This window comes from Pezoporus flaviventris, unplaced genomic scaffold (genome assembly GCF_033815535.1).
Source record: "Pezoporus flaviventris isolate CSIRO_AGI_PZ_B2104156 unplaced genomic scaffold, CSIRO_AGI_Pfla_v1 ptg000569l, whole genome shotgun sequence".
Classification (NCBI taxonomy): Eukaryota; Metazoa; Chordata; class Aves; order Psittaciformes; family Psittacidae; genus Pezoporus; species Pezoporus flaviventris.
The window spans coordinates 192,654-214,718 of record NW_026893116.1 but is presented as its reverse complement, the minus strand read 5'-3'; the positions used below and the strand labels follow the sequence as shown (position 1 = coordinate 214,718).

Genomic DNA, 22,065 nt, shown 5'->3' with positions numbered 1-22,065 from the left:
AGTGCTCAAGGCCCAGAGGCTTGGAGCAAGCTGCTCTATGGAAGGGGTCCCTGCCCGTGGCAGGGGTTGGAGCTGGATGTGCTCTAAGCTCCCTTCCAACCCATTCCCGTGACTCCTGGCCCTGCTGCCGTTACCAATGCAGCGGGTGCCCGAGACCAGCACCGTCACCCTGCGCTGCCGCGGTCTCCTCACCCAGCCCGGGGATGGAGCGGGCTCAGTGTGGGGCTCACAGCCCCCTCCCCATGGGGGACACAGGGATGTGCCCGGTACCTCCCGCCGCCCCGGCTGGGTCTGAGGGGGGGTTCTGGGGTCCGGGTCCCCCATCTCCTGCACCCCCCTCTTGTCCCAGCTGTGTCCCCATTGCCTCCATCCCCATTGCCCCCACTCTGTTCCCATTGCCTCCATCCCCATTGCCCCCACTCTGTCCCCATTGCCTCCATCCCCATTGCCTCCATCCCCATTGCCCCCACTCTGTCCCCATTGCCTCCATCCCCATTGCCTCCATCCCCATTGCCCCCACTCTGTTCCCATTGCCTCCATCCCCATTGCCCCCACTCTGTTCCCATTGCCTCCATCCCCATTGCCCCCACTCTGTCCCCATTGCCTCCATCCCCATTGCCCCCACTCTGTCCCCATTGCCTCCATCCCCATTGCCTCCATCCCCATTGCCCCCACTCTGTTCCCATTGCCTCCATCCCCATTGCCCCCACTCTGTCCCCATTGCCTCCATCCCCATTGCCCCCACTCTGTCCCCATTGCCTCCATCCCCATTGCCTCCATCCCCATTGCCCCCACTCTGTTCCCATTGCCTCCATCCCCATTGCCCCCACTCTGTCCCCATTGCCTCCATCCCCATTGCCTCCATCCCCATTGCCCCCACTCTGTTCCCATTGCCTCCATCCCCATTGCCCCCACTCTGTTCCCATTGCCTCCATCCCCATTGCCCCCACTCTGTTCCCATTGCCTCCATCCCCATTGCCCCCACTCTGTCCCCATTGCCTCCATCCCCATTGCCTCCATCCCCATTGCCCCCACTCTGTCCCCATTGCCTCCATCCCCATTGCCTCCATCCCCATTGCCCCCACTCTGTTCCCATTGCCTCCATCCCCATTGCCCCCACTCTGTTCCCATTGCCTCCATCCCCATTGCCCCCACTCTGTCCCCATTGCCTCCATCCCCATTGCCCCCACTCTGTCCCCATTGCCTCCATCCCCATTGCCTCCATCCCCATTGCCCCCACTCTGTTCCCATTGCCTCCATCCCCATTGCCCCCACTCTGTCCCCATTGCCTCCATCCCCATTGCCCCCACTCTGTCCCCATTGCCTCCATCCCCATTGCCTCCATCCCCATTGCCCCCACTCTGTTCCCATTGCCTCCATCCCCATTGCCCCCACTCTGTCCCCATTGCCTCCATCCCCATTGCCTCCATCCCCATTGCCCCCACTCTGTTCCCATTGCCTCCATCCCCATTGCCCCCACTCTGTTCCCATTGCCTCCATCCCCATTGCCCCCACTCTGTTCCCATTGCCTCCATCCCCATTGCCCCCACTCTGTCCCCATTGCCTCCATCCCCAGGGTCCCCCCCCTCCCCTCAGCCCCATGTCTTGCCCCCACCTTCCTCTTTCCCCCCCGCTCCTCTCCACTGTCCTGCAGCCCGTGTCCCCCTTCCCCCGGCTCCCCCGCAGGACGCTGTACCTTTAAGAGCTCCTCCATGTGTCTGTTTACAGCCCTCGCACTCCTTCCGGGTTTCTTCGTCCCGCCCCCTCCTCCTCCAATTGGCTCCAAGCGCTCCTCATCCGTCACTGCGGAGGACGCTTCCTATTGGCTGTGAGGCGGGGAGCGGCATGGCCTTGGACGGGACCATTGCGGGGCGGGGGGTGTCCGGTTGGCTCCGCCGGGCTCGGCTCGGCGCCCATCGGCCGGGATGGACCTGGGGCCGCTGCGGAAGAGCTACCGGGGGGACGAGGAGGTGGGGACGGGGGGTGAGGAGGACACGAACGGGGCGGGGGGGGGCGATGGGTCCCTGGTCCGGCTGTGACCTGGGGCCGCCGTGCCCCCCCCCCCCCCCGCCCAGGGCTGGCCCGAGGCCTGCAGTGCCCCACACACGTGCTGGTGGTGACAGTGGGAATGGGGTGCCCCCCCCCCCCCCCCCGTGCTCATTGTGCCCCTCTATTGGGGTGACCCCCCCCGTGTTCCCCCCCTTACCACGGAGCTGGGGTCACCCCATCCCCTGCATGGATCACCCGGGGTTGGGGGGGGGGGGATCCATGCCTTGGTCGTGCCCTTGTCTCTGCTGTGCCCCCCCCCTTCACCGTGTCCCCGCTGTCCCCAGGCCTTCGAGGAGCAGAACTTGGTCTCCCGTGACCCCATCCAGCAGTTCCGAGCCTGGTTCGAGGAGGCCGTGAGCTGCCCGGACATCGGGGAGGCCAATGCCATGTGCTTGGCGACCTGCACCAGGTGAGGGTGGGGAGGGGGATATGGGGGGGACACGGAAGGACACGGAGCTTCCCATTGGGATCTGGATGGGTTGGAGAGGTGAGAGCCTCAAGGGGAGCATCATGGTCATGGAGGGAGGGGATCGTCCCCGTGCATCAAGGATGCTGCGGGGGCTGGAGCAGCTCTGCTCTGGAGCCAGGCTGAGAGAGCTGGGCTGGGGCAGCCTGGAGAAGAGAAGGCTCCTGAAGGGGAGACCTGAGAGCAGCTCCAGTGCCTGAAGGGGCTGCAGGAAAGCTGGAGAGGGGCTTGGGACAAGGGATGTAGGGACAGGCCAAGGGGAATGGCTTGAACCTGCCTGAGGGGAGATGAGATGAGCTCTTAGGCAAGGAGCAGAGCTGGAGCCCCCCAGCCTGTGAGGACAGAGCAGGGTTGCTGGGGATGATGCTGGGGACACCCATGGCTGCAGTGCACAGCATCCGTGGGGCATGGAGCCACATGGGATGGGTAGAAGCTCTTCCCTGTGAGGGTGCTGAGGCGCTGGCACAGGGTGCCCAGAGAAGCTGTGGCTGCCCCATCCCTGGCAGTGTTCAAGGCCAGGTTGGACACAGGGGCTTGGAGCAAGCTGCTCCAGTGGAAGGGGTCCCTGCCCGTGGCAGGGGTTGGAGCTGGAGGAGCTTTAAGGTCCCTTCCAACCCAACCCATCCCATGGTGTTTCTATGATCCCCTCTGCAGGGACGGGAAGCCCTCGGCCCGCATGGTGCTGCTGAAGGGCTTCGGGCAGGATGGTTTCCGCTTCTTCACCAACCACGAGAGCCGCAAGGGGAAGGAGCTGGTGAGGCTGCAGCTATGGGGGATCCAAGGCAGGGGAACACCGGGGCTGTGGCTCTCAGAGAGGTGAAGCAGCCCCAGGTTGGGTCCTGCACCGCACACCTGTGGGGTTCCTCTGGTCGCTCACGTCTTCTCCCCATCGCATCCCAGGATATGAATCCCTTCGCCTCCCTGGTCTTCTACTGGGAGCCCCTCAACCGGCAGGTGAGTTGTGTTCCCCCGGGGATATGGGGAGCAGAGGGAGCACCCATAGGTTAGGCCCTTGGCACGTGGGCGCTCCGCACTTGGGGTGGGAGTTTGGGGCTCCCACTTGGATGAGGGGGATGAGAAGTGCCCATTATTGGGGTGGTCGGGGCAGTTCCTCCCATGGGGTCTCTGAGGCCCCATTGATGGCGTGACGGTGCCCGGCACAGGTCCGCATCGAGGGCTCGGTGAAGCGGCTGCCGGAGGAGGAATCGGAGCGGTACTTCCATTCCCGCCCCAGGAGCAGCCAGATCGGGGCTGTGGTGAGCCGGCAGAGCACCGTCATTCCAGACAGGGAGGTGAGCAGCCACCCCGCTCCCCACGGAATGGCCCCGGCAGCTCTGGTGCTTCCCTCCCGCTCACCCGCTTCCCCTGCAGTACCTAAGGAAGAGGAACGCGGAGCTGGAGGAGCGGTACCGGGACGTGCCGGTGCCGAAGCCGCCGTACTGGTGAGTGCTGCGGGGTGCTGCGGCGCGGGGCTGCTGCCCGCCGGCCCCCACTGAGCCCCGTGGTCCTGTGCCAGGGGGGGTTACATCCTGCACCCGGACGTGGTGGAGTTCTGGCAGGGGCAGACCAACCGCCTGCACGACCGCATTGTCTTCCGGCGGCTGCGGGACGGCTCCGAGCCCCTGGGTGCCATGAGCCACCTCGGCGAGGGCCCGTGGGTCTTCGAGCGCTTGTCACCCTGATGCCACCGCTGTCCCCTGGCCATTGGGAGCGTTGTCCGTGCTTATCCCTTGGGAATGGGGTCGGAAGCTGCCCTGCTCCGCACCCAGCACTGGGAGGGGGGGTGCTGTGGGTGTGTGGGGCTCTGCTCCAGCCCCATTGACCGGCTCCTTCCCCACCTGCTCCTGCTGAATTCATCACGTTCATGGTTGTGGATGGACCAAGACAGACCTCAATGATCCCCAACCCCGACACCACTGGTTAGAGCCCTGGGAGTGTGCAAGAACTGATTTAATTGTGCAATAATTTATTGAATCGTGGCATTAACGCCACCCGTGCTCGTGGCTGTGCGTTGCCACCACCGCATCCCATCTCCCTGTAAGCAGGGGACCCCATCCTGGGGGTTCCTCTCCCTGTTCCCCCCCCCTGCTTGGCCAAGCTTGGACATAATAAATCCCAATCATTGCAGCGCTGCGTGCTGGCTCTGGTTAATATTTACCCACATGGGGCCAGGCTGCGCTCTCCAGAGCCGGTGCAGCCGGGGGGATCCCGGCCCCATGGGGTGCTGCAGCCCTGGGTCCCCTGGGTCAGGTCCCCCCATTCCCTGGCTCTGTCTTTGCTCTCCCGGTCACTGGCTCTCGGGACAGGATCGTGCCCCATGGATTGGGTTGCCATTGGGGTGGGTGGCAGTGAGAGGGGACAGTGGGGACGGCGGAAGGGAGATGGGGTCTCCCACCCATCCCGGCGCTGGGAGCCCAGATACCACGGGGATGGGCGCAGCCGAGCCTGCGGGCACCGAATCCGCGCTGACACCTCCCTGCTCTCCCTCCCTTCCGTGTGGGGCAGGATCCCAGATGCAGTGGGGACAAAGAGCAGGCTGTGAGCTGGGGCAGAGCAAACAGAGCGAACCCGGGGGGAGCTGGACTCCGGCACTTGGCACCATCCGGCTTTTGTCATAGCTGGGAAGTGGCTGCTGCTGTTGACTTCAGGCTCGGCCGCACCCAGCACCATGGGGACGGGCACCCAGGGGTGGCAGCACCAGGGACGGGCACCCCCGTGTCCTCCCCATCTGCAGGGTCAGGGCTTCCCGGTGGTGGCACCTTCGGCTCTGCCAGGCTGGGGCTGGGAGTCCCCTGAACTCTCCCCCCCAACCAAGGGGGCTTTGTTTCCACCCCCCATTTATTAACAGCAGTTAAATACCAGCTTCCGACGACCCCAACAGCCCCGGCCTGGCTCTGGGTGCTTCCAGGACCAGGAAGTGATTCCTGGGTGTGAGCAGGAATCTGGCTCCTCCTGGGAAGCCCAGAGCCCCTCATAGAGGCAGCTCAGGGGGCACTTTCCCCATGGGGTTGCTCCCTCTGTGTCGTTTTGGGGGTGATCCTGGCAAGGACATGGCTCTGTATCACTGGCTCTGCCCTTGGCCACACAGCCCCTTGGGTTTGGGGATGAGACAGGGGGGTCCCCATGGACCCCACTTGCAGGAGTGATGGGTAGGAGGGGATCGGGAATGGGATCGGAGCCGTGGTAGAACTGGGTGTGCAATGACTCCGATGCTCCATGGCAAGCGACCAGGGTGAGCATCCTCATCCCAGTACGAACCAGTCAGTGCTCGGGGGTCTCCTCCAGTCCAGGAGCCTGGCTCTGATTCCCAGTTCTCCCTCTGGCTGCGATTACCCAGGGTCTTTGCTTCTCCCTTCAACCAACGCCGCTCATTTCCCCTTCCGAATCCCCATGGGCCGGCATTGCCGGGAGGCGACGATGATCCGGGTCACTTCTCCTCCTGCTCGCCGCCGGCGCGGAGGTTGGGATGCTCGGCCAGCGTCGCCCTCACTTTCTTCTTCTCCTTGAAGCGCCCCGAGTTGGAGACCTTGACGTGTTTGCCCTTGCTGCTCTTGTCCACCAGCTTCTCCAGCCGCGCCGCCAACCCGGGCGGCCCCTCCGGGCCCGGCCCTTCCTGGCTGGCACCGGCACCGGTGCCGGCACCCAGGCTGTCGGGGCTCTCGTACAGCACCGTGGGTGCCGCTTGCCGCTTGCGCAGGAACGTCAGCTTCCACCAGCTGTGGCTCTCGGCCATCGCCGCTGCGCCCTGGGATGGAGAGAGGGGATGGAATCCTTCCCCGGGTGTCCCTCGGCATTCCCAAGCCAAGGAGCGGGATGGGCGAGGGATATGGGGGGCTGATTTGGGCCCTGTTCGCCAAAGGTGGTTCTCCCGCTGGCTGTGCTCATAGGGGATGTAGGGCAGGAGGTGCCGGGAGGGATGCTCCTGGGATTTGGGCATTGCCAAGCTCCAGGGACTCGATCCACTGGGAGCTGCCGGATCAGCCACAGGAGTGGATGCCCAGTGAGCAAACAGCAACTGGGAAGCAGATGGGAGCTGTGGAGGTGCTGGGGTCCCTGCCATGGGTCCCTGCCCCATGCCCAGCCCTGCTGCAGAGGCCCCGGCTGCATCCCGGAAGGCTCCGGCAATCCAGGAAGGCTCCAGTGCCAAGTGTGGCTCCAGGGCAGGGACCAGGGAAGGCGGCTCCCGAGCACAGGATCCAAACGGGATCCCCTGCAGCAAAGGGATTCCCAGCGCCCCATCCCTGTCCTGGGGGCCAGCACGGCTCCACGACCCCGCAGCACTCAGCTCCTCCCGGACGGTGCCTTTGGCATCGCTTTCAGGTGCCGGGATAAGGGGACAAGGACACCAAGACTGCGACCACCACCCCAGGTGGACACCGGTGCCCCCGGGGAGGGTTCGTGGGCTGTGTCCCGTCCCCCCCTTCCCTCTCAGCTCCATGCCCCGTCCTGCCAGGACCGGGTGGGATCTGTCACCAAACCACGCGCTGAGGATTCCCACCTCCCGCTCCCCACCACGGACACCCCATTCCCTGGTACCTGCGCCTCCCGGTGTCCGCTGCAGCCGCCCGGCTCCGGCGGTGCCGGGATGGCTCCGGTTGGGATCTGTACCTGCCGCTGCCCCGTTGGCTGCCGGTCAAGGTGAACCCGCGACCAAACCCCTCCTGCGTGAGCAAACAGCGGGGCCGGGCCAGGGCTGAATATTCATGACCCGGGGAGTGGGGGGGGGAACCCGGGGCTAAGCCCCGGCCCCGGTGGCTCCCGGCGCTGCCCGTGGTACCGGTTACCCCTGCCCCGAGGGCCGCTGTGAGGCGGGCACACGGAGCGCTGCGGGCAGCCGGGGGTTAAGGGCATGAGGCGGCAGCGGGCTCGGTGGGATCAGCCGAAACCAGCGGCTGCCAGACCGGTTCCTGCCTCCTCCCGCTGCCCCGCGGGCACATCCCATAGGGACGCACGCAGGGAGCCCGTGGGCATCCTGGGGTGGCTGCTCCCGGTGGGAACAGCACCAAGAGCATCCCTGAGGGATGTGGGATCTGCGTCGGGTCCTCCCCCCTTTGCCGCAAAGGGATCCCCCAAGGGATGCAGGATCCCCTGAGTGGTGGCTGGGGATCCTCGAGGGATCCGGGATCTGCTCTGGGTCCCTCTGTGCAAAGACATCCCCAAGGGACCCAGGATCCCATGAAGGGCATCTGGGGATCCCGGAGGGATCTGGGACCTGCTCTGGGTCCTTCCCTGCAAAGGCATCCCCAAGGATCCCATGAAGGGCACCAGGGGATCCCGGAGAGATCTGGGGCACCCTCTGGGGGGATCTGGCGATCCCTATAGCACCTGTGGACCTGCTTGGGTGCCTCTGTGCTGCGGCACCCAGAGGTCTCTGCGGGATCTGGGATCTGCTTTGGGGACCCAGGATCCCCCGAGGAGCAGGTGGGGACCCCATGGGGATCCCGGCTCTGTGCTGGGGTCCCTGAGGGATCCGGGATCTGCGCTGGGGGCACCCGGGGATCCCCATGGGATCTGCCCCGGGATCAACCAGAGGGATGCTCCGCACTGCGCACGCGCGAGGGGCCCGCTGCCTCCCTGCCCTTCCGATTGGTCAGCGCCGCCTCCTCCCCCGCCCGATCCCAGCCAATCGGAGCGCGGGCGAGTGGCACTGTCGCTATGCCGCTCCCTTCTGATTGGTCTGACGGGGCGGGGTCCTTTAGACGGAGCGCGTTTTGATTGGGTGAAATGCACGGCCCCGTGGCTGGGGATTGGCTGAGGCGAGCAGGGAAGTAGGGGACAGCGGAACTGGAGCGGTGGCATCATGCAGGTAGGGACCGGGACCGGGATGGGGATGGGGATGGGGACGGGGACGGGGACGGGGACGGGGACCGGGACCGGGACCGGGACAAGGATGGGGATCGGGGCCGGGATCGAGATCGGGATGGGGATGGGGATCGGGACCGGGACCAGGATCGGGGCCGGGATCGGGATCGGGATCGGGACTGGGACTGGGATCGGGACCAGGATCGGGATCGGGATCGTGACTGGGACCGGGGACAGGGACGGGGCAGGGGAGAAGGGGCCCTGCTCCATCCCCGTCCCTGCTCCATCCGCCGCCTCTCACCCCCCCCCCCCCCGCAGGTCTCTCCCCAGGACTACCAGAACGTGCCCATCGACATCCAGACCGGGAAGCTGCTGGGTACGGGCACCCCCACAGGGTGGGATGGGGTCGGGGGGGTCCGGTCACTCGTATCCTCGGTGCCGTGCTGGGTTGATCCCCCCCTTTCCCCTCCAGCCCTTCCCGGAGCTTGGGATGGAGCCGGGGCTTTACCCCTGTGTTGGGGGGAGCCTCGGGGGGGGGGGGGGGTGACCCCATCGGGTTGAACCCCCCCCCAGTGCCCCTGTCCATGCTGACCCCTGCACCGCAGACTGGCTGGTGGACAGGAGGCACTGCAACCTGAAATGGCAGAGCCAGGTCCTGGCCATCCGGGGGAAGATCAACGCGGCCATCCAGGACATGCCGGAGAACCAGGAGATAAAGCAGCTCCTGGATGGGGCCTGTGAGTGCAGCCTGGGGCTGGGGAGGGACACGGACACCCCCGTGACAGAGACCCCAGTGACCGCATCCCTCCCTCCATCGCAGACCTGCACTACTTCCACTGCCTGCGCATCGTGGAGATCCTCAAGGGCACTGAGGCTTCCACCAAGAACCTCTTTGGGCGCTACTCGTCGCAGCGCATGAAGGTGAGCGTGGACCGTGGGGGCCTGGGGTGACGGGCTGGTGTTCGCTCATCCTCACCTTCTCCTTCCTCCTCAGGACTGGCAGGAGATCGTGTCCCTCTACGAGAAGGAGAACACCTACCTGGGTGAGGCAGCTCCGGAGGGAGCCCTTTGGAGGGGGGCCCTTTCAGTCTCCAAACTGGGATGAAGATGGGGTGCACAGGGGAAGTGGGGCAGGATGCGCTGGGCTCCCAAGTCCCATGCATGGCCTGGGGAAAGCAGCCGAGGTGGCTGCAGCACCCTGAGGACCTCCTGGGTGTCTGGCCCTGCCTCTCAGCCCCTGTTTCCCCCCACCTCCGCCGTGCAGCCGAGCTCGCCAGCCTCCTGGTGCGCAGCATCAGCTACGAGATCCCGTCGCTGCGGAAGCAGATCAGCCGGTGCCAGCAGGCGCAGCAGGACTTTGTGCGCCGCGAGGAGGAATGCCAGCTGGGAGCAGCGGAGCTGCGGGAGCGCTTCTGCTCCTCCTGCAAGCAGTACGGCATCACCGTGAGTGACCACGCTGCTGCGCCCCGGTGCCGGCACTGGGCTCCTCAGGGCGTCCCCGTGGAGCTGAGGGTGACCCCACGATCATAGAATAGTTCGGGTTGGAAAGGACCTTAAGATCATCCAGTTCCAACCTCCCTGCCGTGGGCAGTGACACCTCACATTAAACCATGGCACCCAAGGCTCTGTCCAACCTGGCTTTGAACGGTGCCAGGGATGGAGCATTCACAACCTCCCTGGGCAACAGGAAAGAATTTCCTCCTTATATCCAATCTAAATGCTCCGCCTCGTGCAAGGAGAGGGGGAAGGCAGCACAGGGAGGCTTGGGCTGCTCTGTCCCCAGGGTGACAACGTGCGCCAGGAGCTGCTGGCCTTGGTGAAGGACCTGCCATCGCTGCTGTCTGAGGTTGGGGCCGGAGCCAGCGCCCTCGCCGAGGCCATCGAGCTCTACCAGGCCTGCGTGGAGTTCGTGTGCGAGAGGTGGGTTTGGGGGGTGCAGGGAACCCCCCCCCCCATCCCCATCATGTCCCCTCCCCATGGGGCTCACCCTGAGGGACCCCGATGGGGTTTTGGGGATGCCGGGCACTGATGTCCCCATGGGGGCCGCCAGCCCTGCAGAGGTGGTGCTGCCCCTGCTGCGGTTCGTGGGGAGCAGAGGCAACACCACCGTGTATGAGTGGAGGACGGGGCTGCGGCCGCTGCGTGTGGAGCGGCCGGAGCTGCAGGAGGAGCCGGAGCAGCCCAAGGAGGACTGGGTGAGTCCCAGCCGGGCTGTGGGGCTGGGGGGGGGGGAGCCCCACCTGGCTCTGGCCCCGTTGGGGTCTCAGGGACTTTCTTGTCCTTCTCCCCATAGATCGACTGGGGAGACTTCACGCTGGAGCCGGCTGCGGTGGGTGATGGTGCCGCTGCCAATGGGGGAGCCCAGAGCGAGGGGATTGACTGGGGGATCACCGTAGAGCCCGGTCCTCAGGTGTCATTTGTGATCCTGGGGTCTGGCCCTGCTCCAGGGCTGGGCTGGGGACCTTGGGGTGTCCCCGGCACCCCCATCTCACACGGTGCCTGTCCTTCTGCAGCAGGATGATGGCATTGACTGGGGAGATGGGGAGAGCCAGGAGGTGCAGATCACGGTGCTGGAGGCTGGCACCGAGGGTGAGCGCGGCTGCAAAGGGACATGGAGGGTCCAAATCACAGGATCCCAGAGTGGTTTGGGTTGAAGGGACCTTAAAGCTCACCCAGTTCCAAGCCCTGCCACGGGCAGGGACCCCTTCCACTGGAGCAGCTTGCTCCAAGCCCCTGTGTCCAACCTGGCCTTGAACACTGCAGGGATGGGGCAGCCACAGCTTCTCTGGGCACCCTGTGCCAGCGCCTCAGCACCCTCACAGGGAAGAGCTTCTGCCTTGTATCCAACCTGAACGTCCCCTGTTTCCGTTTAAACCCATCACCCCTTGTCCTGCTGCTGCCCCCCCGCCTTCACTCCCCATGCAGGGCCCTGACCCCACTAAACAGTGCCATGGGGGTGATGCTATATGGGCCAAGCTGGGGTGTGGGTGTCTGAGCCGTGGAGCAACCTCCCCTGCTGCTTCCCTGCTCATCCCCAGTGCCCGAGGGAGTTGCCTGTGGCTCCGATGCCCTGACGCTGCTGGAACACACCGAGACCCGGAGCCAGTTCATTGATGAGCTCATGGAGGTGAGGACGCTGCAGGAGCTGGGTAAGGGGCACCATGATGCCATAGTGGAGTGTTCCTCCCCCCCAACCCCTGTCCCTGCAGCTGGAGCTGTTCCTGTCCCAGCGCCTGGAGGAGATGGAGGAAGAGGCCGACGTCGTGGCCATGACCCAGTTCCAACTGGCCCCCGCTGTGCTCCAAGGCCAAACCAGCGCCCATGTGAGCTCGCTGCTGGCCACCACGCGGGCTCTGCTGGGCCAGCTCTGCACCCGCAGCATGCAGCACCTCTTCATGATCCTCGCCTCGCCCAGGTCCTCAATGGGGCCGTAGGGATTGGGGCGATAGGGCTCTGTGGGAGGCGTCCCATGGTGGGGCCGGGGCTGATGGGGTCCTGGCTGTCCCCTGCAGGTACGTGGACCGTGTCAGTGAGCTGCTGCGGCAGAAGCTGAAGCAGGCGGAGCTGCTGCTGGCCAAGAAGGAGCTGATGGGCCAGAAGAGGCGGGAGGCACTGGTGGAGCAGGGGGCACTGGAGCCCAAGCTGGACCGGCTGATGGAGAGGACCAAGGAGCTGCAGAAGCTGGTGAAGGAGGGAGGGAAGGAGACCCCACAGGGCCCCCCCTTTGTCCCCCACAGCCGTTCATCCCTCTCTGCCTCTTGTCTTGCAGATCGAAGCCGACGTCTCCAAGCGCTACAATGGGCGCCCAGTGAACCTCATGGGCATCTCCCTGTGAGAGAGGGGCAGAGGGGGTCCTGCTCCCCAAACTGCCCCCCCTCCAGTCACAGCCTTGGGATGCTGGTAACGTGTCTATGGCCTCATTGAGGAGGTGAATGTTGTTGAATAAAGCCCAAACCCTTTTCCCACCCGTTGCTCTGCACTATAGGTGGGGAAAGGAGCCCCTCAGTCCCCTGGGTTTGGGTCTCGGTGGGGTTTGGGCTCTAGGGATGTGTGTGGGACATGGGGGGACCCACAGGATAAGGCTAGACCCCTCCAAGAGCAGCTCCTGGGCGGGGGGAGGCCTGCTGCATCCAGTGACGTCACTCACTTTCCACACCCCTCCTGACACTCCATTGGTCCCCGTGCTTCTCTTGTCCCGCTCCCTCAAACTATACAGTTGCCCATTGGTCTGGCTCTGCTGTAGGGCTGGACCACCCCATAGGGCGGGAGCAAGATGTGAGCATCCCTCCCTGCATCCCTCCATCTCTCTTTGCATCCCTCCTTGCATCCCTTTGTCCCTCCATCCACCCCTGCATCCTTTCCTGCTTCCCTCCATCCCTGTTTGCATCCCTTTGTCCCTCCATCCACCCCTGCATCCTTTCCTGCTTCCCTCCATCCCTGTTTGCATCCCTTTGTCCCTTCATCCACCCCTGCATCCTTTCCTGCTTTCCTCCATCCCTCCTTGCATCCCTTTGTCCCTTCATCCACCCCTGCATCCTTTCCCGCATCCCTCCATCCCTGTTTGCATCCCTTTGTCCCTTCATCCACCCCTGCATCCTTTCCTGCTTTCCTCCATCCCTCCTTGCATCCCTTTGTCCCTTCATCCACCCCTGCATCCTTTCCTGCTTCCCTCCATCCCTGTTTGCATCCCTTTGTCCCTTCATCCACCCCTGCATCCTTTCCTGCTTTCCTCCATCCCTCCTTGCATCCCTTTGTCCCTTCATCCACCCCTGCATCCTTTCCCGCATCCCTCCATCCCTGTTTGCATCCCTTTGTCCCTCCATCTCCCTTGCCCCCTCTCAGCCAATTTTTGAGGTGCAGAACCTGGGTCCAAGGTCTCCAAGGACCAGCTCCTCCCACCCCCCTGAGCCCCCCCCACCCCGGCTCCTCCTGGGCTCTCACAGCCAAGGGGTCAGCATGGCCATGGGGCTCCATGGGGCTGGCAGGGTGCTGTGGGGTGGCCAGCAGGGATGTGGGGTGCCCCCCGGTGTGCCGGAGCCCCCCGTTATCCCTGTGTCACTTGTGGGAGCCTTTGTGCTCCTCCTCTTTGTTCTCTGCTCCCTCTCTGGGTGCTGCCTGGGGTGGGGATGGGGGACCCGGGGTGTTGGGGCCCGGGGAGGGGGTTCCCTCGCTCCCCAGTTCCGCCTGCAGGTGGCGCTGCAGGACAGAGAATACGCAGTCCCCGTAGGGGCGGGGCTAAGATGGGTTAGGCGTGGTCATCCGCCATATAAGGAGTGGGCCCGGCGAGGGAGGTGTGGCTATGCAAATGAGGCATCCGCTCCGGCAAGGGAGCATCGAGCGGCGGCTGTGGGAGGGAGCCGGGATGGAGCCGGGATGGAACCGGGATGGAGGCGGGACGGAGCCGGGACAGAGCCGGGATGGAGGCTCCGTTATCCCGTGCCAGCAACCTCCGCTGTGGGTGTGCAGCCTTGGAAGTGTCAGCGAGGGGAGATCGCTTGGAGGGCTGCAGGACCCCAGACAAACGTTCACACATTCAGCTTCTTCCCTGACAGTGAGAGGTGATTCCCTAGCTTGGGAACGGGGCTGACTGGGAACAGGAGCAGGGATATGGGAATGATTCAGGACCCCCCATGTGTCTCCAAGACAACCGCTGCCTCTCCGGCACAAGCTCAGCTCCCAGCCCCTCGCCCTCCCGAGCGGCAGAGGGGGAAGCTGCCACCAGGCAGAGCAGACGGTGCTGCAGGGGTGAGGGATGGACAGAGCCACCCTGCCTGGGTACCCCTCCATGGGCCTGTGCTGCTGCTCACCCCCAAAGCCCGCCCTGAGACCAAAAGGGCTCTGTTTAACGCAGGTCTCTCACTGGAGTCCGGACACTGCTTTCTTCCTGCTATTGGAAAACCAAGATGAAGAATCACAGGCACTGGGGGGGTGCAGAAAGCCCCACACGGGCTCCTGCTTAGCAGGTAGATCCCTCATCTGAGGGGCAGGGGGACCACAGCATCTCCGCACAGCCGGGGACCTCCGAGGCCGCGGCAGGACTCACACACAGAGCTCATGGGTGCGTTCAGGTTCTTGCAGGGAGCAGACGGAGGCTTCCCTCCTCTCCCACCTCCCCAGGCACAGAGAACCCCTGCCTGGCTGCAGGGGCAAGGAGATGCTGGGTGTCAGAGAGGAGCATCACATTCTGCCCACAGAGAGGAGGGGGAGCGAGGCAGGAGCACCATGGGGTGCCCACACTGCCAGGGGGACCCAGCAACAGCTCCACTGGCACCTCCCAGCCAGCATCCTCGAAGGCAGAGTGGAGCAGTGCGTCCTGTCCCTCCATCCAGCCCTCACCGATGCTGGCACCGATGCGCTCCTGCCCCTGAAATCCCTGGGGCTCCATTCCAGGACTGAAAAGGAGCCTTCAAGGGGAGGTGGGTACGGCCAAACAAGGAAATGAAAAGGCAGGCATGCAGGAAACGGAGCCAGAGCCTCTATCATTACCTGGGATGTTTTGCATTTTAGATGGGCTTCTCAGAAAATTACTGCTTCCACAGCGGCTTCCTCTGGACCCGAGGCAGTGCAGGACCAGTATAAAAACCATTGCAGCTCTTGACTCTCTCATCCGCTCCACTCATCTTCTTCTCCTTCTGCAGCAAGTGAGTTGGAAGCTCTGAGCTGCACCGGGGTTGGGGCTGCCTGTCCTGGGAATGGAAGTGGGGAGAAGGTTTGGTGTGGAGAGGGCTGGGTTTGGGCTGAGGGGACTCTTGGGCTCTTGCTTTGGAAAGAACTCCCCTGGGGCTGGTTCTTGGTGATGGAAAGGCTGCTCCTGCTGCTTCCAGAGCAGGTCGTTCCTCCCCGGGGCTCTCAGCTGATGGGGGCTGTGCTAGCGCAGGGCTGGGAGATGCTTCTCGGAGGGGGGCAGAGGGAAGGGGAGAGAAGGGCTTGTGCAGAGAGAGGCTGGGACTGAGCTGAGGCGGCTGCTGGGCTTGGAGGTGGTCAGCGTGTGCTGGGCCGGGAGGTGCCTTGGCTTGCCCAGGCTTGGGTGCAGAGCTGCTGCTGCCGTGTCCCATCCTCTGCTTGCCCCTGCCCTGTGTCCAGGTGAAGCTCCAGCATCCAGACATGTCCTGCTGCAACCCGTGCGTGCCCTGCCAGCCCTGCGGCCCGACCCCGCTGGCCAACAGCTGCAATGAGTGCTGTGTCAGGCAGTGCCAGAGCTCCACCGTCGTCATCGAGCCTTCCCCTGTGGTGGTGACCCTGCCCGGCCCCATCCTCAGCTCCTTCCCTCAGAACACCGTTGTGGGCTCCTCCACCTCTGCCGCCGTTGGCAGCATCCTCAGCTGTGAGGGAGTGCCCATCAACTCCGGGGGCTTCGACCTCTCCTGCATCACCAACCGCTACTGCTGCAGACCCTGCTAAAGCTGCTGCAGATGCCCCACTGAAGGACACCAGGAACCCAGGAGATGGTAATGGACTGAGCACGGACCTCCCGGCCATTGCTCTCAGAGGCACCGAGCATCCACGGCTCCACCTGCAAACGAAGGCAGAAAGAGGCATGCCTGGGCAGTCTGGAAATGTGGCCTTTTGTAACTTGCCTGTTCTCTCCCTCTTCTTCCTCTCTCCTTTTCCTCTGTTGTCTTCTGCTCCCTGGGCTCTAATGACCTGCTAAGCCCCATCAGAGGAGGGACCTGCTGCCCCTCTTCCTCTCAGGAGGGCAGACACCTGGTGCACACTCCAGCCTGGCCAAGGCACACAGACTCCAAGGTCCCCTGGTGTTCCCTGCACCATGGCCCCGCTCAGGGGAGCTCCTTTCCCTCTTTCAACTCATTAAAGTTCTGCTGCATCCCAGCCTTGGCTTCTGTGTGGTCCTTCTGTCTCTGGATGCAATCCCCAGCTGCCAGAGAGAGCAGCATCGCTCTGGGGAGATCTTGCAGGCACAAAGGAGAGGCATCAGCGTTCCCGGAGGGAGGGAAGGGTGAGACACGGGTGCTGGGCTCTGTTCAAGGCACTGAGGAAGATGTCCCTGGCTCCTATAGGGCCACCAACCATCAACTTGCTCCTTTCTCGCACACAAATGCCCTCCTCAGCCTTTGGGAAAGGGATGGGGAGAGTCTTGTCTTCCAGCCCCATTGCTCACCACACATCTCCCATCCTTTGCCTTCTCCAAACCTCATCCCAAAAGGTGGATCTAAACTCTCCGAGGGCTGCCTGGGATCCCATACATCTGCCCCAGGGAGACTGCTTGTGAGCTGCGAGGCTCAAGGGGAGCCATGCACCTACATAGGCAGGTAGGAACCTAGGTAGGCAGCTCGGAACCTACAGGCACTCCAGAGCTGGATTGGCAGTGCTCAGGCAGCACAGAACCCTCACAAGCCATCCCCAGCAAGGCAAAAGGCTCCTTGGTGAACTGCTGTGGCCTCCCAATGCACAAAGAGTCCAGAATGGATTTCTCTGGGAAGGAGCTGAGGATGGGGCTGGGCATCAGCACAGGGGAAGGCTCAATGACAACCATCCAGCGCTGGCACTGCCTGACACAGGGCTCATTGGAGCTGGTGGGCAGCAGGGCTCTCTGCAATGGGCACAGCAGGATGTGTCCCTTGGGAGAGGAAAGCAGGGCATGGGGTTGGATGAGGAGCAGCCTCTCAATCCGCAATGCAAGGTACCCACTGTGTGAGGAGGCAGGGGCTATACAGCAAAGCGCATGTAATTCCTTGCCTTCGGATCTCAAGGACCCTGCCAAGAGCATCCAGGCCCAAGAAGGCTTCTGTCTAGTCCGGAGCTCAGAACCCGCTTCATGGAATCCTCAGCATCCCTTCATACCAGACCTTTTCTCCATCCCCACTTCTATTACAGGCAGCCCCACGCCTCAGCACAGCACTGAGCTGGGATGTTCATTCATCCTCCACATCCTGGAGGAAGAGGCCACAGCTTCCAGCTCTCCTGTTCCACAAGGAGCCAAGTAGATGAGTTAAGAACGGTCCCGGTCCTGCACTGCTCCAGGCCTAGAGAAACCCTTTGTGGAAGCAATGATGTCCTGGAAGGCTCATCCAAAACCCGCCAGCTAATGGCATGGCCTGTGTTTGAGATTCCTGCCCTATTATCTTTGAATTCCCATGTTTAGACCATGATCGCTCCCCCCTGGATATTTGCTTCGAGGGCTGATGAGAATTCCAGGCTTATGTCATCGCTGGCATAACGTGGGTCCAAAGTGCTGCAGGGCTCCCTTGCAGGCTGGAGGCATTGTTGTGGGGCACCCCTATGGGGTTGTTTTCAGCCCAGTTGGCAGGGAAAGCCAAGCTCCTTCCAGCCCTGCAGTCCTTGACCAGCCATCCTCCCATGTATGAGGATAGGTTGGATGGAGTCGGGCAGCGTGGTCCATAGTGTGGGATAATAAAGGGGGATGCAGTAACCAAACCCATATACAAGGGATAATGATAACCAAGCCGAAAAGTCTCCCATAGCAAATTGATGAGCCCTGAAGAAAATACGGGCAGAGCTTTGGGGAAAGGCCACGTGGACTTTGCAACCGATAAGAAGGGGAAAATGGGATGGACGTAAGGATTTGGGAAGCTCAAGGAGAGCCTATGGGACTAAAACAAATATCCTTTGCTGCTGCCCTGCTTCTCTTTATTTGGCTAAGGATAGGACCAAAGGCTTGGTGCTTTGCCCTGGCATTGATGCCCTCTCTAACGGCAGGGATGAGGGAATATAGCCCCCTCTTCCCATCAGGAACTGATGTGTGGTGTTGTTCTACAGCCTCCCGCTGCCATTGTTCCCCCTTTCGTGAGCTGTTTCATGAGCTGCACTAATGAACCCCCTTGGCTTCGTGTTGGCTCTGTGGAACCCTGGTGTCAGAGGAGAGTGAGGTAAGAGGGAGCCATGCCCTGGGGCAGGGAGTCCCTGGGTGCCAGGGTGTGCGGAAGGGTTGGGGTAAGGAGTGGCTGTCACCTGCAGCGTTGCATTGGAGCAGGCGGGTGCCCAGTGAAAACCAGCAGGTTTCAGCACTGTACCGGGGCTTGAGCTGTGCCTATCAAGCCGGGCATGGGGTGGCCCCACAGCTCCCTCGAGTCTGCTTGGACCTCCTGCTTCTTCTCTTTGCCCTGGACTGTCCTCCTGTCCTTCCCTGCATCTGCTCTCATCCCATCTTCCCTCAGCCTGCTCTTCATCCGTCTGTTTCTGTCCTTTCCTCCCTGTCTCTCTGTGTGATGCTGACATCCTCTGGGAACTCTTCTTGTCATCTCTGATAGCTCCTGACTGCTTCTGGTCCAAAGAACCCATCTGACCTGCTGCTTTTAGCTTTTGCCTTAAAAAAAGAAGTGGTTTCTTGTTTGGTTTCTTCGCAAACAGCCTCAGATACACAACCATGATCTGGTGTATTCACAGGCAGTGGGGACTCCACTTTGGGACTGGGACTGGTACTAACCCATGAGCTACCTCAGCCCTGCATGTCTAGCTCTGAAGGACTGTGTGAGGTCCCATCTACCTGTGCCTCTGTGTGCTAGCCATGGACCCTAGACGAGGTGATGGAATGGAGGAGAAGGCAGAAATGAAGCTGTCCCCAGATATTAGTGCCACCCTTTGGAACCATCCTCTTCTTGAACGTGCTTCAGGGCCAGCGCTCCAGGCCCATCTGGGAAGAGATACAGCAAAGCTTCAAGAACGGATGGCCATTCCCTGTGGAGGAGTCAGGGATGTCTTCCTCAGCTCCAAGGCACACAGCACAAGAGGTATCCCAGTGCAGGCAGTCCTGCCCTCTCTTCCTCTGGGAATGAGGAAAAGTCATTTTTGCAACCAACATAAATCGTCTCCAGGAAGCCACCTTTTCCCCTGAGCAGAGTGGAAGAGTTCCCATGGAAGGAAGGAGGACTCGGAGGCCCAGGCTTGGATGCAGCACAACTTTAATGAGGGTAAAGAAGAAAAGGAGGTGGCTCCCAGGGAGCACCAGGAGCAGCCACCAAGAGGCGGTGCAGCTCCTGCAGGGTGTCCGTCTGCCTGTCCCTCACTGGGAGGGAGGAGGGAGGGAGGCCAAGAGGTCCCCACGGGGCTGGTGCGGGAGGTGGAGACAGGAAAGGAATGGAGAGGACAGTGGGAGAAGGAAACAGCGCCGCGAAGCTCTATCTCCTGTGCAGATCCATGGTGTGAGGTCGGGGAGGTCCTTGCCCGAGGATGCTGGCAGCAGCTTTAGCAGGGTCTGCAGCAGTAGCGGTTGGTGATGCAGGAGAGGTCGAAGCCCCCGGAGTTGATGGGCACTCCCTCACAGCTGAGGATGCTGCCAACGGCGGCGGAGGTGGAGGAGCCCACAACGGTGTTCTGAGGGAAGGAGCTGAGGATGGGGCCGGGCAGGGTCACCACCACAGGGGAAGGCTCGATGACGACGGTGGAGCTCTGGCACTGCCTGACACAGCACTCATTGCAGCTGTTGGCCAGCGGGGTCGGGCCGCAGGGCTGGCAGGGCACGCACGGGTTGCAGCAGGACATGTCTGGATGCTGGAGCTTCACCTGGACACAGGGCAGGGGCAAGCAGAGGATGGGACATGGCAGCAGCAGCTCTGCACCCAAGCCTGGGCAAGCCAAGGCACCTCCTGGCCCAGCACACGCTGACCACCTCCAAGCCCAGCAGCCGCCTCAGCTCAGTCCCAGCCTCTCTCTGCACAAGCCCTTCTCTCCCCTTCCCTCTGCCCCCCGAGAAGCAGCTCCCAGCCCTGCGCTAGCACAGCCCCCTTCAGCTGAGAGCCCCGGGGAGGAACGACCTGCTCTGGAAGCAGCAGCACAAGAGGCTTCGCACTCACCTGATTGCCAGGAGAAGGAGGCCAGAGAAGTGGATGAGGAGCACAGACCTGGGCTGCCTTTTATAGTCGTCCTGCAGTGCCTCAGGCCCACAGGCACCTCTGTGGCAGCAGGAATTTCCTGGCAAGCCCATGGCAAATGCAAACCCTCCCAGGTAATGGCAGGGGCCGTGTCCCGGTTTCCGGCACTGCTGCCTTTTCATTTCCCGGCTCATGTGCTTTGCCATAGGAAGGCTTCTGTCAGTGCCGGGATGAGAAGCCCAAGGGTTTCCGGGGCAGAACCACGTGAGCGCAGCAGAAGCCTCCCATCAAGGGCTGGTGCATCCCGTGCAGGCAGGGGATGTGCTCCTGGCTCATTCCTCTGGGCTTGCTTGTGGCCACGCTGTGGGAAACGGGCACCGCTCTCGTGCTTCTGTCCACGTGCACAAGGAGCCCCACGGGACAGGACACGGCACAGGGGTGCCCAGGGGACCAAAACGCAGCCTCTGCCTCCTGCAGCCTCCAGTTCTTGCCTCGGGAGCAGGAGAAGGACCACGAAAGCCTGCCCACCTCTGCAGACCGTGGACCCTTAATCGATGCCCATCTGGTGCAGGGTTGCTGGTGACGGGGACGGGACGCAGGCTCCTCATGTCCAGCCCGTTGCCAGCTGCACTCTGCAGCTCATCTGCCTGCTGCTGAGGGAGGTGGGCTCTGAGCCCTTGCACCAAACAGGGATCGAACCGGAGGGACAGGGCTCCAGGTGCTGCTGTGCTGCGAGGTGCAGGACAGGCTCCCTGGGCCTCCAGGGGCAGTCACAGAGCGTTGAGGCCAACTCGTGTGGGGATCGAGCACCAGGACTTCCCTATCCCCCATCAAGAGCAGGCCGAGGAGCTCCCGGCTGTGTCTGGGAAGGCCGGGAATTGTGACTGAGGGTGACCCGACCAAACCCGGTGCTTTGCCGTGAGCACATCAGGCAAAGTCCCTCCTTAGACGGATGGAACCTTGTGCCACAACCGCCCCGTCCTCGTCCCGCTGTGTGCTGAAAGGTGGAGCCATGAACGGAGGAGGGAAGTTGAGTCTGTGCAAAAGAGGAGGGATGGGGCCAAGGCGATTTAAGGGGCTTTTTCCGTTTCTCACCACGCGGATCCGTTTCTCCTCGTCGCCTGATGAAACGAACCTTCCCCAAGTCAAGTCTGTCGCGGCCCTGCCGGCAGTTGGCAATGATCCCTCTGCCTGTATCTCAGCCCCTCACCTTTTCACCTGACTTTCTCCCCCTGTCCTCCTGCGGAAGGACAAGCAGGAAGCAGCAGGGTGGCTCTGGAAGCCAGCCACGCTCCGCTGAGTCCTGCCCCACTTCCTGCAAGGAGAAGTAAGTGCCAGCAGGGTTTGTCATCTCCATGGGCTCCTCCTGCTTTCTCCCTGTGCCACCAGCAGCTCTCTCTCCCTCTCCTGCTGCTGTTCCCCTCAGAGCACCGTGGGCAATGACCTCAGGTGCTCTCTGCACTCGTGTACCTGGGCACCAGGTGCGGGGTCGCAGCCGTGGGCAGAGCAGAGCCCAGCATCGCTCCTGACGCAGCCTCACGTGGGGGACTTCAACGGCAGGAGCCTGGCGGGCAGGGGGCTGTGAAGGGGATGCACCGTGCTGGTGCCTTGCTTCCTGCTGCTCTTCCTGACTGCGGCCAAAGCTCTCCCCTCAGACCCGGTGACAGAGGAGAAGCGCTCGCTCCCTCGGGCATCCCAGGCCTCCTCCAGCTGCCTTTCTTTCCCCACCCACCCGTCCTTCGGTGCCGCTCTCTCCGGCCCGTTCCCTCTCAGCGTTGCCTGGCTGGGAGGACAAGGGGAACGCCTCCGGGCAGAGATGCAGCGAGGGAAGGGCTCGCAGTGAGGGGCTGCGGGGGAGCCAGAGAGCTGGATCTCAGCTCTGAGGGACAGCGCCTGAAGGAGGCCACGGGCAGCGTGTCCCGCCCTCCTGTCCCAGAGCAACGAGCAAGGGGCCGCTTG

The 22,065-nt window shown here is 62.9% G+C and overlaps 5 protein-coding genes across 5 annotated transcripts; 3 read left to right on the top strand and 2 right to left on the bottom strand.

Moving 5' to 3' along the window:
- The first annotated feature begins 1,854 nt into the window (after nt 1–1,854).
- On the top strand, nt 1,855–4,642 carry PNPO (pyridoxamine 5'-phosphate oxidase). The gene is made up of 7 exons (XM_061443943.1): nt 1,855–1,970; nt 2,334–2,458; nt 3,170–3,269; nt 3,416–3,469; nt 3,679–3,807; nt 3,887–3,957; nt 4,032–4,642. Exons 1-7 carry the CDS (start codon nt 1,926–1,928, stop codon nt 4,195–4,197), a joined length of 690 nt encoding a protein of 229 aa, XP_061299927.1. The 5' UTR covers nt 1,855–1,925; the 3' UTR covers nt 4,198–4,642.
- Nucleotides 4,643–4,904: 262 nt separating this feature from the next.
- PRR15L (proline rich 15 like) lies at nt 4,905–7,207 on the bottom strand. The gene is made up of 2 exons (XM_061443942.1): nt 7,052–7,207; nt 4,905–6,260 (listed from the first exon to the last, which is right to left on the bottom strand). The coding sequence occupies exon 2, from the start codon at nt 6,246–6,248 to the stop codon at nt 5,943–5,945; it is 306 nt and encodes a 101-aa protein (XP_061299926.1). The 5' UTR covers nt 6,249–6,260; nt 7,052–7,207; the 3' UTR covers nt 4,905–5,942.
- A 1,068-nt stretch (nt 7,208–8,275) lies between these two features.
- On the top strand, nt 8,276–12,282 carry CDK5RAP3 (CDK5 regulatory subunit associated protein 3). Its single transcript, XM_061443941.1, has 14 exons — nt 8,276–8,321; nt 8,636–8,693; nt 8,923–9,054; nt 9,138–9,238; nt 9,312–9,360; nt 9,582–9,760; nt 10,101–10,237; nt 10,368–10,512; nt 10,611–10,727; nt 10,831–10,906; nt 11,356–11,444; nt 11,527–11,732; nt 11,830–12,001; nt 12,087–12,282. The coding sequence occupies exons 1-14, from the start codon at nt 8,316–8,318 to the stop codon at nt 12,150–12,152; spliced, it is 1,533 nt and encodes a 510-aa protein (XP_061299925.1). The 5' UTR covers nt 8,276–8,315; the 3' UTR covers nt 12,153–12,282.
- Nucleotides 12,283–14,685: 2,403 nt separating this feature from the next.
- On the top strand, nt 14,686–15,814 carry LOC133264019 (feather keratin Cos1-1/Cos1-3/Cos2-1-like). The gene is made up of 2 exons (XM_061443913.1): nt 14,686–14,958; nt 15,401–15,814. The coding sequence occupies exons 1-2, from the start codon at nt 14,770–14,772 to the stop codon at nt 15,716–15,718; spliced, it is 507 nt and encodes a 168-aa protein (XP_061299897.1). The 5' UTR covers nt 14,686–14,769; the 3' UTR covers nt 15,719–15,814.
- A 3,548-nt stretch (nt 15,815–19,362) lies between these two features.
- LOC133264023 (feather keratin Cos1-1/Cos1-3/Cos2-1-like) lies at nt 19,363–19,804 on the bottom strand. Its single transcript, XM_061443920.1, has one exon. It carries the CDS (start codon nt 19,775–19,777, stop codon nt 19,481–19,483), a length of 297 nt encoding a protein of 98 aa, XP_061299904.1. The 5' UTR covers nt 19,778–19,804; the 3' UTR covers nt 19,363–19,480.
- Between the last annotated feature and the right edge of the window lie 2,261 nt (nt 19,805–22,065).

Coding starts and splice junctions, on each gene's coding strand:
- PNPO (XM_061443943.1), top strand. CDS start 1,926: ATGGACCTGGGGCCGCTGCGGAAGAGCTACCGGGGGGACGAGGAG. Junction 3,470..3,678: donor GGGAGCCCCTCAACCGGCAG/GTGAGTTGTGTT, acceptor TGCCCGGCACAG/GTCCGCATCGAGGGCTCGGT. Junction 3,958..4,031: donor GTGCCGAAGCCGCCGTACTG/GTGAGTGCTGCG, acceptor GTCCTGTGCCAG/GGGGGGTTACATCCTGCACC.
- CDK5RAP3 (XM_061443941.1), top strand. Junction 8,694..8,922: donor CCAGACCGGGAAGCTGCTGG/GTACGGGCACCC, acceptor CCTGCACCGCAG/ACTGGCTGGTGGACAGGAGG. Junction 11,733..11,829: donor ATGATCCTCGCCTCGCCCAG/GTCCTCAATGGG, acceptor TGTCCCCTGCAG/GTACGTGGACCGTGTCAGTG.
- PRR15L (XM_061443942.1), bottom strand. CDS start 6,248: ATGGCCGAGAGCCACAGCTGGTGGAAGCTGACGTTCCTGCGCAAGCGG.
- LOC133264023 (XM_061443920.1), bottom strand. CDS start 19,777: ATGTCCTGCTGCAACCCGTGCGTGCCCTGCCAGCCCTGCGGCCCGACC.
- LOC133264019 (XM_061443913.1), top strand. CDS start 14,770: ATGCAGGAAACGGAGCCAGAGCCTCTATCATTACCTGGGATGTTTTGC. Junction 14,959..15,400: donor TTCTTCTCCTTCTGCAGCAA/GTGAGTTGGAAG, acceptor CCCTGTGTCCAG/GTGAAGCTCCAGCATCCAGA.